Here is a 14,527-nt window from a genome sequence, read left to right on the forward strand (position 1 = left end):
TCAAGAGTCCCATGCTTTTCCAACTGAACCAGCCGGGTGCTCCACAAATTGACTGTAGTCAGAACAGTAACATGCATTTAAGTAGGCTCTCGCCTGGAGTCTGGCCGAAGCCGCACAGCCTCTCACTGTGGCTGGCAGAGTTCTTCTCCGTTTTCCTCCCACAGTCTAGCTCAGGTCCTTTGTCCCACTGATCCCATTTCAGTCGGAATGGGTTGGAGAAATGAAGGTACTCAGACATGGAGTCTGTTCGATCATTTTGACTTAACTAGTTATCTGTCTTTGCTCCAGTATTTTAAGTTATTTCTGTTTATTTACTATTTTTGTTCCATCACACCTGTGAGTCTTGAAACACTGATGAGAAAACACTTCCTGTGTATTCAAAAGCATTCAGGGAGAAATTTGACCTTTATGATTTTTAAAAAATTAGATATTCAAACGCTTACTACCAATTTTATGTACATACTAAGCATAAATATAAAATACAAAACTTTTCGGGGGGGGGGGTGGGTGTTCCTGGGTGGCTAAGCCAGTTGAGCATTCAACTCTTGATTTTGGCTCAGGTCATGATCTCACGGTTTGTGGGTTTGAGCCCCACGTTGGGCTCTGTGCTGACAGCGGAGCCTGTGTGAGATTCTCCCCCTCTCTCTCTGCCCTCCCCTGCTTGCTGTCTCTTTCAAAATAAATTAATTAATTAAACAAAACCCAAAACTTTTTGGGGTGTCTGGGTGGCTCAGTCCGTTAAGTGTCTGACTCTTGATTGAGGCTCAAGTCATGATCTCACCGTTGTGTGACTGAGCACCGCATTGGAGCCTACTTGGGATTCTTTCCCTCTCTCTCTGCCCCTCCCCTGGCTTGCACACACTCTCTCTCAAGATAAATAAATAGACTTAATTAAAAAAAAAAAAACAACACAAACTTTTTTTCAGACATTTGACTCTTTGTGACATTGTGTAAATGTCAACTGGACGAATTAGGTAATATTCCCACTCTTTGAGGTGGGAATGATCCCTTACCAATTAAGTATCCCTTCTTCCCCACACCTAGTGGAGTGCTTCCAGCAGGCCAGGTACTCCAGTATGTGTGTGTCTATTTGTTAAAATCTCCTTTGAATTTTGACTGAATAACTCCATAATTAGGGAATAATCTTGATTACCACAGAACCCTAACCTATTGTTGTCTTCCGTTGCTTATGTATGTGATCCGTTTTCCTGCTGTAAAGGGATCTGTCATCCTTTGGTGGTCAGAGCACAGTTAGTAATATCTAATACGTGGCACTCATGCGTATGGTTAATTTGCCTAATTTTTATGGCAGACCTTTGGGGTAGAAGCTATCGTCCTCATTTACAAGCAGACAAACTAAGGCAGAGATGAAGTAACTTGCCCGAGGTTGCACACTTAGTAAGCGTATTCGGAGGAGGTTGAGAAAGTCAGTGTTTGAATGTACACAGTGGGAGCGTTTTTGATCTTGCATTGTGAGTGAGACCTTGTAAGCAATATAAATCTCCCCACCGAAACAGTGTAACACTATAAAAGTTGGTTGAGTGAAACAGAGAAACGTGGCTGTACTTGACTGTCTTTGCCCTATTTATATTGTTCCTCCAGTTTTGTTATATAGACCAGGACATCATGTAAACAGACATGTTCTCTGGGTTATTTTTGTAGTATTACTTTCGCTCCAGGATTATTGTACTACTTGCCAGTGTGCAAGGAGAACTGAATATTTTCTTTTCATTTCTTAACAGTACAGTGCTGTGGATACCAATCCACTCTCTCTGTATGTCATGCATCCATTTTGGAATACTATAGTAAAGGTAAGACGATTAATAGGCTTGTACTTACGTTTTAGTAAGTTGTAAGTATTTTAAGGAGTGTTATGGATACAAGTGTTTGTTTAGTAAGATGCCTAGAGAAATTACTCTCATTCTCCTTTCCCTTAGTCACATACCTTTTGATTTATTTTATTGTTGAAGTATAAGTTTATATTCGTATACTAGAATTTATCATTTTTATAAAATGCATTTAAACATTTTCTAAAATAATATTATGATTATAAGTTTGTTGATTATAGAATTTAAAATATAGAAAACAGAAGAATGAAATGCTTATTTCTATCAACTGAACATTGTGGTTTACGTTTTAATAAATAGGTATTAAATTTAATATATAGGTATGATCTGTCAAGTTTATAGCTTTTATTATGACTTAAGTTTCATATTGCATAGTGGCCAGAGCTCTTCCTTTACTTTAATTATTTTGTAATTATTTTGAAACAAATAGGTATTTCCTACTTGGCTGGCTCCAAATCTGATAACCTTCTCTGGCTTTCTGCTGGTTGTGTTCAATTTCCTACTCATGGCATACTTTGATCCTGACTTTTATGCTTCAGGTAAGATTATTACTTTAATATAAATTTTAAAATGCCTAAATGGAGAAAAATGACATGTGGTTATTTTCTGGTTCAATTAATATGCTTGTCTGTTGGAGAAGTTCTGGATATTTTAAAGGTATATAAAATGTTAGAATTGGGTGTAAAAGCTAAGTTGTGTTTTCACAATCTGTTATGCATATTTCCATTAAGTTCTAGAAACCAAATTGGCTACTTAATGTAGATGGGCTGTCTAAAAAGCATTGGGGTTTTGATAAATAAAGAATAATTGGATTTACAAGAAGACAAAATATTTAGGACTGTGACACTTTGCCTGAAAGTGAGTATAAGCAGGGTCCAACGTATTTACCAGTTCCAGAAATATCCCTTCTCTTTTTCTTTTTAAAAAAAAATTTTTTTTAACATTTATTTATTTTTGAATCAGAGAGAGACAAAGCATGAACGGGGGAGGGTCAGAGAGAGGGAGACACAGAATCTGAAACAGGCTCCAGGCTCTGAGCTGCCAGCACAGAGCCCGACGCGGGGCTCGAACTCACAGACCACGAGATCATGACCTGGGCCAAAGTCGGCCGCTTAACCAACTGAGCCACCCAGGCGCCCCTCCCTTCTCTTTTTCTAATGATGCAAGAAAAATCACCCCCCCCCCCCCCGCCTTTGACGGGAATGTGATCTCTCTTTCCCTCTGCTCAGCATCCACATTTGCCTTGAATAACTCCAAGTTTCCTGTGAAAATGGTTCTTAGACCGTGGATGTTTATTGACAGAAGTCAGTTGGGGAAGGGAGAAGAGAAATGCTTTTGGAGGCAGTTGTTGGCCTGCTTCCACCCCAGACTCCAGTGTTTTCTTTCATAGTTGTTCCTGTCTTCACATTCCCTTGCCCTGTTTCTGCCCTGGGCCATAGGACAGAATCTGGCTGTATTTGGGATGAGGGGGGATAAATGGCCGAATGAGTTTATTTTCATTGCTCAGCCGGTTGATAGGGTTGAGAGGAATACAAAGATGGAGGTAGATGAATAATTTTTGCATTCTAAGTCAGAGTATGTATTTTCCAGTAAGAATATTTATCAATGATGTAGTAAATAGTCTTAGTGTTATAATTCACTGGTGTTGTGGGGTTAGCAGACTTTTGTGGACTGACCTGGAGAAATTAAGTCACCAACAACATTGTTTTTTTAGGAAAAACTTACAACTTGATCCTATAGAAATTCTGAATATTGAAACTGTATGCCTACCTTTAGCAATTGAAATTTTAAGCCATAGCTTTTGTACATGTAATAAAATGACAATCGAAGATCATAAGGTACTATGTGGATAATAAGATTAAATTTTATCAAGCATGGTTTTGATATTAAGCGGCTTTTAAAAATTTGTATTTTAATCTTTAGAACGTCTTCAAAAGTTTCTTTTATAACTAGAAATATTAATTTTTCTAACTACTCTAACATTATTTACTAGTTATTAAGAGGGCTAAAAATATGTAAATATTATGTGTATTTCCCCAAATCATAGAAACTAGAGGACCAGATAAACCATCTAGTCCTGGTATATTTGGGAAATGGAAGATAGGAAAGGCTAAACGATCTATTCATGGTCACACAGCTGCTTGAATATAGAGCCAGGACTGGAACCCAGACCTTCTGATACTTAGTCACCCAAATGAAAAGGTCTTTTGTTTAGCTAGTTAATAATGTAGTGAGAAAATATAGATTGAAGGTTCAATACGTGTTTGTAGGATATTCGTCAACAATGAAGATCAGATTAAACACAAGCATCTTTTAAGTTCCAAAAACATTACTTTTCATTCTTAGCATGTAAGTAATTTTCAGGTAGAGATGAACAGTCAGTTTTGAGTTATGATTAAAGCTCAAAATAAGTGCCTGTTGTTTATGAGGGGTTGGGCAGTTACTTCTTTGGTTTTGTCAGTGTCCTGATGTATTTTAATATTTACCTAAATCTGCATAAAAGTGTATTGTAAACTTCTATTTAACTTCTATTTAATAGAACTTCTATTTAATAGAAATATTTCTCAATGGCAGTGGGTGCTGTAGTAAGAATGATCATATTTTGTATTGAAGTCTGAGTGCTTTCCTTTGCAGCACCGGGTCACAAGCATGTACCCGACTGGGTTTGGATTGTGGTGGGAATCCTCAACTTCATAGCCTACACTCTAGGTAAGAAATTGGCAAATATTCATTTTAGTCAATGGCTGGTGACTCTTTCAGCAAGGATAGCCATCCGCTAAATTAACATTTTCTGCTATGCTTAATTCATTTTAACTAGGGCTTACTGATTTCCTATTCAGTATAATAAATATGTTTTTGAGTTTCTCTCTGGAAAATATTGTCATTCATTGCTAGGGATGCAGAGAATAAGATATGAGTTGGCAAACTGCCTCTTGCAGGCCAACTCTGTCCTATTTTTATAAGTAAAGTTTTGTTGGAACACTGCTATATTCATTCCTTTACTTGTTGTCTGTGCCTGCCTGCCTGCCTGCTTGCTTGTTTGCTTGCTTGCTTTTTTTTTTTAACGTCACAAATAAGACTTCTTATTTGTCACCATTAAATGACTGAATTTTAAACAGATTCTTGGACTGGTGGCTCATATCCATCAGCTCGTTCAACTTTAGCACTGGTCTCATCCCCAGTAGCGTTTCTAGAACTACTGCCTTCACCATGAAGCTCCATGAGCTTTCCCAACTCAAACCTGGGCTTCTTTAGCACTTTTACTTTTCTAATGAAGATATCACGGAGTGGATAAATAGATTGACATGCCTTTCCTGTGTCTTTTCCGATGCTGTCTGGAATCAGTTTATTGACCAGTGCTTTCAAGTCATTTGTCTGCACCTCTCGGGTTATGATTTCCATTGTCTTTTTCTGAACACGGTGGGTCTGTTGGTGCTGAGCCTAAAGGCCTTCCAAATCTAATTGTTGGGTTTTTTAGTAAAACCAACACAAAATAGATGAAGCAAATAACTGTCGGTGGCTTGACATCAACATGAGCTTCAATCGTGGTCTGCCATTTTGTGACCATGGAACTTTCCTAGAATTCCACGGGTGAGATCCACACAATAGAACTTAGGCAGTTTCTGCCCTGAACATCCTCAGTTATTAGCTTGGATTTTCTAAATGCAACTTCATCATTCTGTAGATCAGCAAGGCTCACTTACAAAACACAACCCTTGAGGCCATCAGATGCAGTTTTGGCTCCCTGAGTTCTCGTGACTAGTGTTTTTCCAATATTTCTTACAGCATAGCTGGTGCTTTCACTTCATACTGATCTTTCCTAGCAAATGGATCAACCACTTTCTTCTTGGCCCCCTTTTTTGCTGCCTTTTGTAAGGCCCTTCTTCTTACTGATTGCCATGACTCTGCTCGGGGAACCAAAAGGGCTCTATGCTTGCTTTTTGCAACAAAGACAAGGTTGAGTAGTAGCAACGGTGTCTCCTGATGACCCATAATGCCTCAACTATTTACTATCTGGCTCCTTACAAAAAATATTTACCAGCAACTGGAATAAGACATCATTTTTGCCTTCAGTTTGGGAAACAATGCCGACCTGTCAGATAATTGTGGAGTATGGAGAGAGCTGCTACAATAGAGCACAGCGGGGAAACAGGAATGAGTGGGAGAATAAGAAAGTAATTAATTCTTCTTTGGTGCAGGAGGTGGTAAGGGAGGTCCCTGTGCTAGGCCATAACTGTCTATGTTGCCAAGAATGCTTTTTGTTGGTTCTGTTTGCATGGCTTGTCCTGCATTCTCCTATTCTCCTTCCCTGCTTTATTTTTCTCCATAGCACTCAAAACCACATGACCTACTTGTCTCTCTACTCTAAAGCGTACATTCTTTGAGGACTGTGTGCCCAGTATTTAGAACAGTACCTAACACATAGTAGGTAGTCAGTATATAGTTTTCATTTTTATGTATAAAATTTATTTTTTTATTACTTTTTAAAATGATTTTTGTAAAGTTTATTCATTTATTGTTTCTGAGAGAAAGAGAGAGAGAGAGAGAGAGAGAACACAAGTGAGGGAAGGTCAGAGAGAGAGAGGAAGACCCAGAATCCGAAGCAGGCTCTAGGCTCTGAGCTGTCAGCACAGAGCCCTACACAGGGCTTGAACTCATAAACCACGAGATCGTGATCTGAGCCGAAGTTGGATGCTCAACCAACTGAGCCACGCTGCCCACCCCTCCCCCCCAGCTTTTCATGATTTTTTTAAGTATATAGTTTTTAAGTGAATATAAAATACCAGACCCTGACTTAAAGTTGCTTAGATCTCTCGGATAAAAATGACTCATAAAACCAGTATAATCTGGTATATGATTACATGCTGACATTGCAGGTGACCAGAACTGCAAGAATTTGGGGAAGGAAGAGAGTGAAGTCCAGAAGAATTAGGAGAAAGCTTAGTGAAAAATTACATTTTAGGCAGAAGCTTTTGCATATTTGTTCTTAAAGATGAGCAGGTTTAAAAATTCTGCTGTAGGGGCGCCTGGGTGGCTCAGTCAGTTTAGTGTCCCTCTTCAGCTCGGGTCATGATCTCATGGTTCAGTTCATGTATTCAAGCCCCACGTCAGGGCTCTGTGCTGACAGCTCAGAGCCTGGAGCCTGCTTCAGATTCTGTCTGTCTGTTTGTCTGTCTCTCTGCCCTTCCCCCGCTCACACTGTCTCTCTCTCAAAAATAAAAACATTAAAAAATTAAAAATAAAAAAATTCTGCTGCAGGGGTGGCTCAGTCAGTTAAGCATCTGACTCTTGATTTTGGCTCATGATCTTACGGTTCATGGGGTCGAGCCCCTCTGTGTTGACAGCATAGAGCCTGCTTGGGATTCCCTCTCTCCCTCTTTGTCAAAATAAATAAATAAACATTTCGAAACATAAAAAAAAAATCTGCTCTAGGGTTTGGTTGCCAAGGGCAGGGAGGAATAGGGAAAAAGGTGAGAGTGGCCTGAGGGCTCTTTTAATGGCAGGTCATAAGAGCTTTTTGATATACCATATTATCTACCTTTCTCACATCCACAGTTTTGGCAAAAATCCTGACCGAACATGAACTATTTGTTGCAAAACTGCCTTGAACCAACATGAGGCAACTTTTAAACTATATTCTACTAGTGTGATTGTTCTTACATTTTGCTGCAGAAATATTAATGTGTTTGATCACAGGGTGCTGCTCTGGGTCCACCTGAGGTGTTTTTGTTTTGTTTTGTTTTGTTCTTTTGTCATAATATATGCTATATACCCTGAATTACCTTTCTGAAAGAACATTGTGTAACTTCGCACACCCCAGACTGGTGGAGCTGGAATGGGTTCAGTGGGAAGATGTACAAGACCTAATTAGTATGCAGTTCACAGATTTAGTATTTGTAACAAATGCACAGGAGTTGCCCTGCAAATAGTAAATTAAGCCAGCAAATAATGAGAAAAGACTGTTTGGAAATACTTCAGCTAGCAGAAATGTTCCTAACGCTATATAACAGAGATCTGCAGTATTTGGGCAGGAATCTGGGATTCATCCTCTCATGTGTTCCTTCAACAATATTTTTAAAGGCCTTCTTTTTGGAAAAAAAAAAAAAAAGATTTTTTAAAGTTTATTTATTTATTTTGAGACAGAGAGCACAAGCAGGGTAGGGGCAGAGGGAGGAGGGGGAGAGGGAATCCCGAGCAGGCTCTCCACTATCAGCACAGAGCCCGATGCGGGGCTTGAACTCCCTAACTGTGAGATTATGTCCTAAGCTGAAATCAGGAGTCAGACACTTAACCCTGGTGCCCCTAAAGGCCTTCTTTGCAACAAACTGAGCTAGACACTGGGATAATACTATAGTGAGCAAGATAAGCACAGGTAATTATAGGAATTTTTAATTCCTGAATCTTTACTATTAGCCTAATCCTGCTGCACTTGTTAATAGAACTGTTTCTTTTGGGGAGAAATTTTTATAGTTCAGATTTTTTTTTTCCTTAATATTGTCTCTCCTACTAGACTCACGGTTCCTGAGAGACCACAGGAATTGTGTCTTATTTATAGCAGGGTGGTTGGTTCTTGCACAAGCGTGCAGAGCAATGCTTCAGACTCTTTTTTTTTTTAAGTTTTATTTAAGTAATCCCTACACCCAACGTGGGGCTCGAACTCACAACCCTGAGATCAAGAGTCACGTGCCCCTCCGACTGAGTCAGCCAGGCGCCCCTCAGACTCTTCTTTTTAACTAGGTTTTACTGTTCCCCCTCTCTTTTTCTCTCCCTACACCCCTCACGCCCCAGCTCCTCTGTTTCTGCCCCTAAATGAAGGTGTTTCACTGTGCTGTATCCTCAACTTTCCCTTTCCTCTTATTCCCTCGATAATTCTTACCACTATTGAGATGACTCTTGTGTTTCTATCCAGCCCTCATATATTTTCTGAGTTGTTAGTAAGTACCTGAGGTTGAGTTGCTTGACATGACCATGTGGATAATTCTACCAACAGTTCAGTTTTAGCATCTAAACTTGTACTCAGCATCTTTTCCGTCAGGCAGGCTCTTTGGACTTCCCCATTTCTACCACTCTCTTAGTTACCCAGACGGGAAATCGGGAGGATCTTCTGGTCCTTTAGCCTCACCGCTCATCTTTTGCTGCATTGCCAGTTTGACTTTCTTAATATCTCACCCGCCTCCAGCCTTTCATTCCTGCTGTATTCCATGTCAGTGCGGGCCTTACTGGTTAGTGTTCTCTCTCTCCAGCCTGCCATTCACACTGCTGCCAGGTGAATCTTCCTGAAGCACGTCTCTGCCTTTACCCCTGTCATTCCCCTACTCACATCCTTTTCGTAGCTCCCCGTGCTCCCTGAAACTTCTGAGCTGGCTCCAACCTCCCTTCTGGCCTCTCTACCGCCCTCTTTACCTACTGGTTTCCTCTGGTCGACCTAAACAACTTTGGCATTCTCTGAACACGCATGTGCTTTTCCATCTTGGTGTTTTTGCTGATAGCACTCCCTCCTCTTGAAACAGCATACTCTTATCTACTGAAATCCAACTCATTCTTTATGTCCCCACTCAGGTTTCATCTGGTCTGGAAGGCCGTTCTTGATTATCTTGGCGTGAAGAGTGCTTGTCCCTTTTCCGAACTCTTTTGTGGTTTGGGATGTACTGTATCTTTAATCGCCATGTTTTGTCTCCGTTCTCAGTTATAAACACTGAGGACGCAAACTTACTTTATTCGGAGATTATTCTTATGATAATCTTCACAGCATCAGGAACAGTGCCTTGCACAGTTACAATACATTTAATTCTTATATTTACCGAACACCTGCTGTGTGCAAAGCCTTTTCTGAAAGCACTTACAATCGGGGAAGGAGCACATCTGTAACCAAGTGACTGTAATTTCAAACAAGATGAAATAGGTGTTACGACTGAAGTTCGGGATGTTTTTGGATCCTAGAGCAAGGAGTGGTCAGATCAGTTGTGATGAATAACTATTGCATATTCTCTGGAGGCCTGAGAATTTGTGGCTAGCAGAACAACTCAGTTGTTAGTCCGATTTGGAAGAATTCAGAGTCCAACTACAGTGCTTTGTCCTCACATCTAAAATTGACACCATTTAGTTGATGTAATATACTTTAAGTTTTAGGTTAAACTCTAAGAAGTTAAGGTGGGGTTTTTTGTTTGTTTGTTTTTTTCTGAAATCTTTGAATTGTAGGAATTAGAGGTTGGATTTTTACAGTCCTGGCTGGTCGCTGTACTTTAGTTCATCAACATTCCTATGATACGCTGATTTGTTTTGTGTTTCTCCAGTTTGTTAAAGAAGATTTTCTCCCTGCGGTACCGATGTTGACCTTTTCCCATGGTAATGTGTTTCTGTTGCAGATGGTGTGGATGGAAAGCAGGCCCGGAGAACCAATTCCAGCACCCCTTTAGGGGAGCTTTTTGACCATGGCCTTGATAGTTGGTCATGTGTTTACTTTGTTGTGACTGTGTATTCCATCTTTGGACGAGGACCATCTGGTGTCAGTGTTTTTGTTCTTTATCTCCTACTATGGGTAGTTTTGTTTTCTTTTATCCTGTCCCACTGGGAAAAGTATAATACAGGGATTCTTTTCCTGCCGTGGGGATATGACATTAGCCAGGTGGTAAGTATGTGTTCTGCCTTAAATTTTCAACAGTGCTATGAATTTTTTGGGGGGAGGGGGAAGGGAGTAGTCTTTGTCATTGTCATTCCTTCTTTATTGCCCTTATGCGTTTTTGGCCAGAACTGATGTGTGCTTTTAAAAAAATTTCCTTTTTATCTTGTATTATTTGTTGCTTATTTATGAAAATCTCAAGCACATAAAAAAGTAGGGATAGCATAGTGAACCCTTATGTACCTGTTCCTTAGGTTCAACAGCTATGTGGCCAGTCTAGTTTCATGTATACCCTTCCTCCCAATTATTTTAAAGGAAATTCCTGATATTATGTGATCAACATTTTCCCATCTATCTCTAAGTAGTAAAAGCACTTTTAAAAAGACATAATCACAATGTCATTATTAACTAGAAAATGAGCAGTTTCTTAATGTTAATAAATATTCCTTTGAACTGTTGATTTTGTAAAGAGAGAGATGCACATATAATTGTTGCTTTTTTTCTTTACTGGGAGCTTTCAATGAGTAGAGATACTTGTTTTCTTTTACTTAAGAGGCTTGCTATTAACTCTCCCTGCTTTCGAATCCCAGCTTTTTGTGTTGCCATTTTGCCCATTTGTACCTAAGGTCCCAGTAAAGCCTCAGACATTGGAATGTTTGAAGAAAGTGATCGGGTAGGCAAATTGGACCGTGTCGTACCTTAACCGATTCCTGAAGTGCCTTAAAGTGTTCTAAATTATGGCCAGTTGTTTGCATTGTGTAGAAGTTAGTTATTTTATGGCATCGTTGGCTAAAAAAAACACAACTTCTAAAGGGAAGAAGACTTGCCACATTATCAAATTTAAGTGTACTTCTTGCTTTTACTAAAACTACGAGATTTAACGCTGCATACAGCATTGCGGGCTCCTTGACCTTTCCAGCTGTTAATGCCTCTGTATGCTTTTGTCTGCATTTTCCTTCCAGACTATATCTTTTGTCTACATAGTGACTGCGATTGTGGGAGTTGAGGCCTGGTATGAACCTTTCCTGTTTAATTTCTTATATAGAGACCTATTCACTGCAATGATTATTGGTAAGAAGCTCCATGTTGAAGCCTGTTTTAACATCACTTTGTTATCCAAGCCAGTGTTTGATTGATTACGAGCAGTAACACCTGTCCCTCTCTCCCGTTCCCTCCAGCGAGCAGAACAGCCCTATAGCCCTGTAGGGTTTCAACCAAACCAGTAAGGAAAACAAAATTCCTGTGTTGTGGTTTTTTTGTATGTGGCACCAAGCTGCTTCTAGTCCGAAGAAAATAAATACCCAAATCGCATAAACCTCGTAAACTAACTGTTTAAATGAATCTAGACTGTTTGAGAGGATCCACATTTAGGTGGACATTTGGTGTAGATTTCGTGCCTATCTCAGAATTGAAGACCATTAGTTTGTAGGAAATAGATGACACAGATTACTTTGTAATACATTCATTGGAAAGTTGTGCTCTTCTCCTCCCATACTCTCTTTTGCCACCGGATATTAGGTAAAGGATTTTGGTAACAATGTTTTATTTGGTAAAAAATTTGGATTGTGGTAATGTTTCCCTTTTGATTTTAGCCAGAGGGAATATCTACGGGATGATTAACTGAGTGGGGCAGTGTTTTCTATGCAAAGAGGAAGTTATCTGGGCTGTTACTCCGGGGCACTAGGAGTGGCATTAGGACCTCTGTAGAAGAAAAAAAAAAAAAAAGCAGAAAAAAGCAAGCTGTCGGCTATTGCTCTGTTCCCTTATCTGAAAAATAACCCCCCTCACTACCCAGTGCCCCTTGCTAATAGAATGGGCTTTAGATAAAGCTTAGAAATGGCTGAGAAGCTGGTGCGTTAGGCACTGGCTTTTAGGCAGTGGTTTGGGCCATTCTCTGTTGCTCTGGTCTACAGATATTTTAGAACCCTGCTGTAATCTTCCAAATGTTCTTTTTTCGGGGGTTTTTGTAAGAACGGATTTCTTTAGCCTGACAAGGCTAGCTTCTTTTCACTCCCACCACATAGTGAATCTTCTGATTTAAGTGGCTAGTCTCGTGGCAGGATTGTTGCATTTTACGTTGAAGTGTTCAACTTAACGAGAAGATGGAATCCTCTGAGGTGTGAGATATATTTTGGGATGGTAAAGTGGATACTTTTAATAGGCACATAATTTTCCATGTAACTTACGAGTTTACCTGAATTCTTCTTTCTGAAATAAAACAAAAGCCCACACGTTTCTGTATAAGTAAATAAAGCAGCTTTCCCCATACAGGCATACATTGTTTTATTGCACTTTATTGTGCTTTGCAGATACTTGTCTCTTTTACAAATTGAAGGCTTGTGGCAGCCCTTTGTCGGGCAAGTCTGTCAGCACCATTTTCCCAACCGCATTGGCTCCCTTCATGTCTCTGTCTGTCAGATTTTGGTAATTCTCACAGTATTTCACACTTCTTCATCATTATTATATTCGCTATGGTGGTCTGTGACGCGCGGTCTTTGATGTTCCTGTTGGAATTGTTTTGGGGACACGCAAAGCACGCCCACGGAAGACGGCCATTTAATAGACGAATGTGTGTGTCTGACTGTGCCACCCACCCTCCGCTCTCCCTCTCATTTCTCTCCCTCTCCTTGGGCCTCCCTATTTCCTGAGCTACAGTATTGAAATTAGGCCAGTTAATGACCCTCCAGTGGCTTCTGAGTGCTCAAGTGAAAGGAAGAGTCACATGTCTCCCTCTTTAAATTGCAAACTAGAAGTGATGAAGCTTAGTAAGGGGGGCATGTCGAGAGCCGAGATAGGCCCAAAGCCGGGCCCTTTGCGCCACACATTTAGCTAAGTTTGTAAATGCAGTGGAAAAGCTCTTGAAGAAAATGAAAAGTGCTCCTTCCTAAACACAAGAATGATACGAAAGCGAGAAGCAGCCTTATTGTGACATGGAGGAAGTTTTAGTGGTCTGAACAGGAGATCAAGGCAGCCACAACATTCCCTTGAGCCAAAGCCTAATTCAGAACAAGGCCCTAGCTCTCTTCACTTCTAGGAAAACCGAGGGAGGGGAAGAAGCTGCAGGAGAAGCGTGAAGCTCGCAGAGGTTGGTTCGTGAGGTTTAAAGGAAAGAAGCCTTGGGGCGCCTGAGTGGCTCAGTCGGTTAAGGAAAGAAGACTTCTCTGCGTCGTAAAAGTGCAGGATGAGGCAGCAAGTGCTGATGTAGGAGCCGCAGCAGGTTCTCTGGATGATCCGCCTCAGATAATTCAAGAACGTGGCTACACGACACAACAGATTTTTTTTTTTTTTAATTTTTTTTTCAACGTTTTTTGTTTATTTTGGGACAGAGAGAGACAGAGCATGAACGGGGGAGGGGCAGAGAGAGAGGGAGACACAGAATCGGAAACAGGCTCCAGGCTCTGAGCCGTCAGCCCAGAGCCCGACGCGGGGCTCGAACTCACGGACCGCGAGATCGTGACCTGGCTGAAGTCGGACGCTTAACCGACTGCGCCACCCAGGTGCCCCGCGACACAACAGATTTTGAGTGTACCTGTAGCAGCCTTAATATCGGAAGGAGATGCCATCTAGGACTTTCATAGCTAGAGAGGAGAAGTCACTGCCTGGTTTCAGGGCTTCAAAGGACAGGCTGACTCTCACGGTAGGGGCTAATGCAGCTGGTGACTTGAACGTGAAGCCAGTGCTGATCGACTATTCTGAAAATCCTAGGGCCCTTAAGAATTTGCCAAATCTACCCTGCCCGTCCTCTATACATGGAACAACAAAGCCTGGACAGTAGCACATCTGTTTACAACATGGTTTGCTGAGTGTTTTAAGCCCCCTGTTGAGATCTGCTCAGAAAAAAAGGATTCCTTTCAAAATATTACTGCTCATTGACAAGCACCTAGTCACCCAAGAGCTCTGATTACAGCGTACAATGGGATTAACGTTGTTTTCCTGCTTGCTAACAAAGCATCCATCCTGCAGGAGCTTGAAGAGTAATTTGAACTTTCAAGCCTTATTATTGAAGAAATAAATACAGATTTATAAGGCTGTAAGATCTGATGGATCTAGGCAAAGTAAA

The 14,527-nt window shown here is 40.6% G+C and overlaps 1 protein-coding gene and 1 pseudogene across 2 annotated transcripts in view; one reads left to right on the plus strand and one right to left on the minus strand.

The window, feature by feature from the left end:
• Window positions 1-14,527, plus strand: part of SELENOI (selenoprotein I) — a 40,606-nt gene that overhangs the window by 15,600 nt on the left and 10,479 nt on the right. The window contains exons 2-6 of one of the 2 annotated variants that reach the window (XM_040496253.1): window positions 1,743-1,811; window positions 2,278-2,386; window positions 4,482-4,556; window positions 10,214-10,476; window positions 11,430-11,479. In XM_040496253.1, the coding sequence (XP_040352187.1) occupies window positions 1,743-1,811; window positions 2,278-2,386; window positions 4,482-4,556; window positions 10,214-10,476; window positions 11,430-11,479 (566 nt within the window). Of the gene's footprint in view, window positions 1-1,742; window positions 1,812-2,277; window positions 2,387-4,481; window positions 4,557-10,213; window positions 10,477-11,429; window positions 11,539-14,527 lie in introns of both variants that reach the window. The other variant, XM_040496252.1, reaches the window with a different exon arrangement.
• On the minus strand, window positions 4,911-5,748 carry LOC121044221 (40S ribosomal protein S3a-like; annotated as a pseudogene).

This window comes from Herpailurus yagouaroundi, unplaced genomic scaffold (genome assembly GCF_014898765.1).
Source record: "Herpailurus yagouaroundi ecotype Mexico unplaced genomic scaffold, PumYag 188, whole genome shotgun sequence".
Lineage (NCBI taxonomy): Eukaryota > Metazoa > Chordata > Mammalia > Carnivora > Felidae > Herpailurus > Herpailurus yagouaroundi.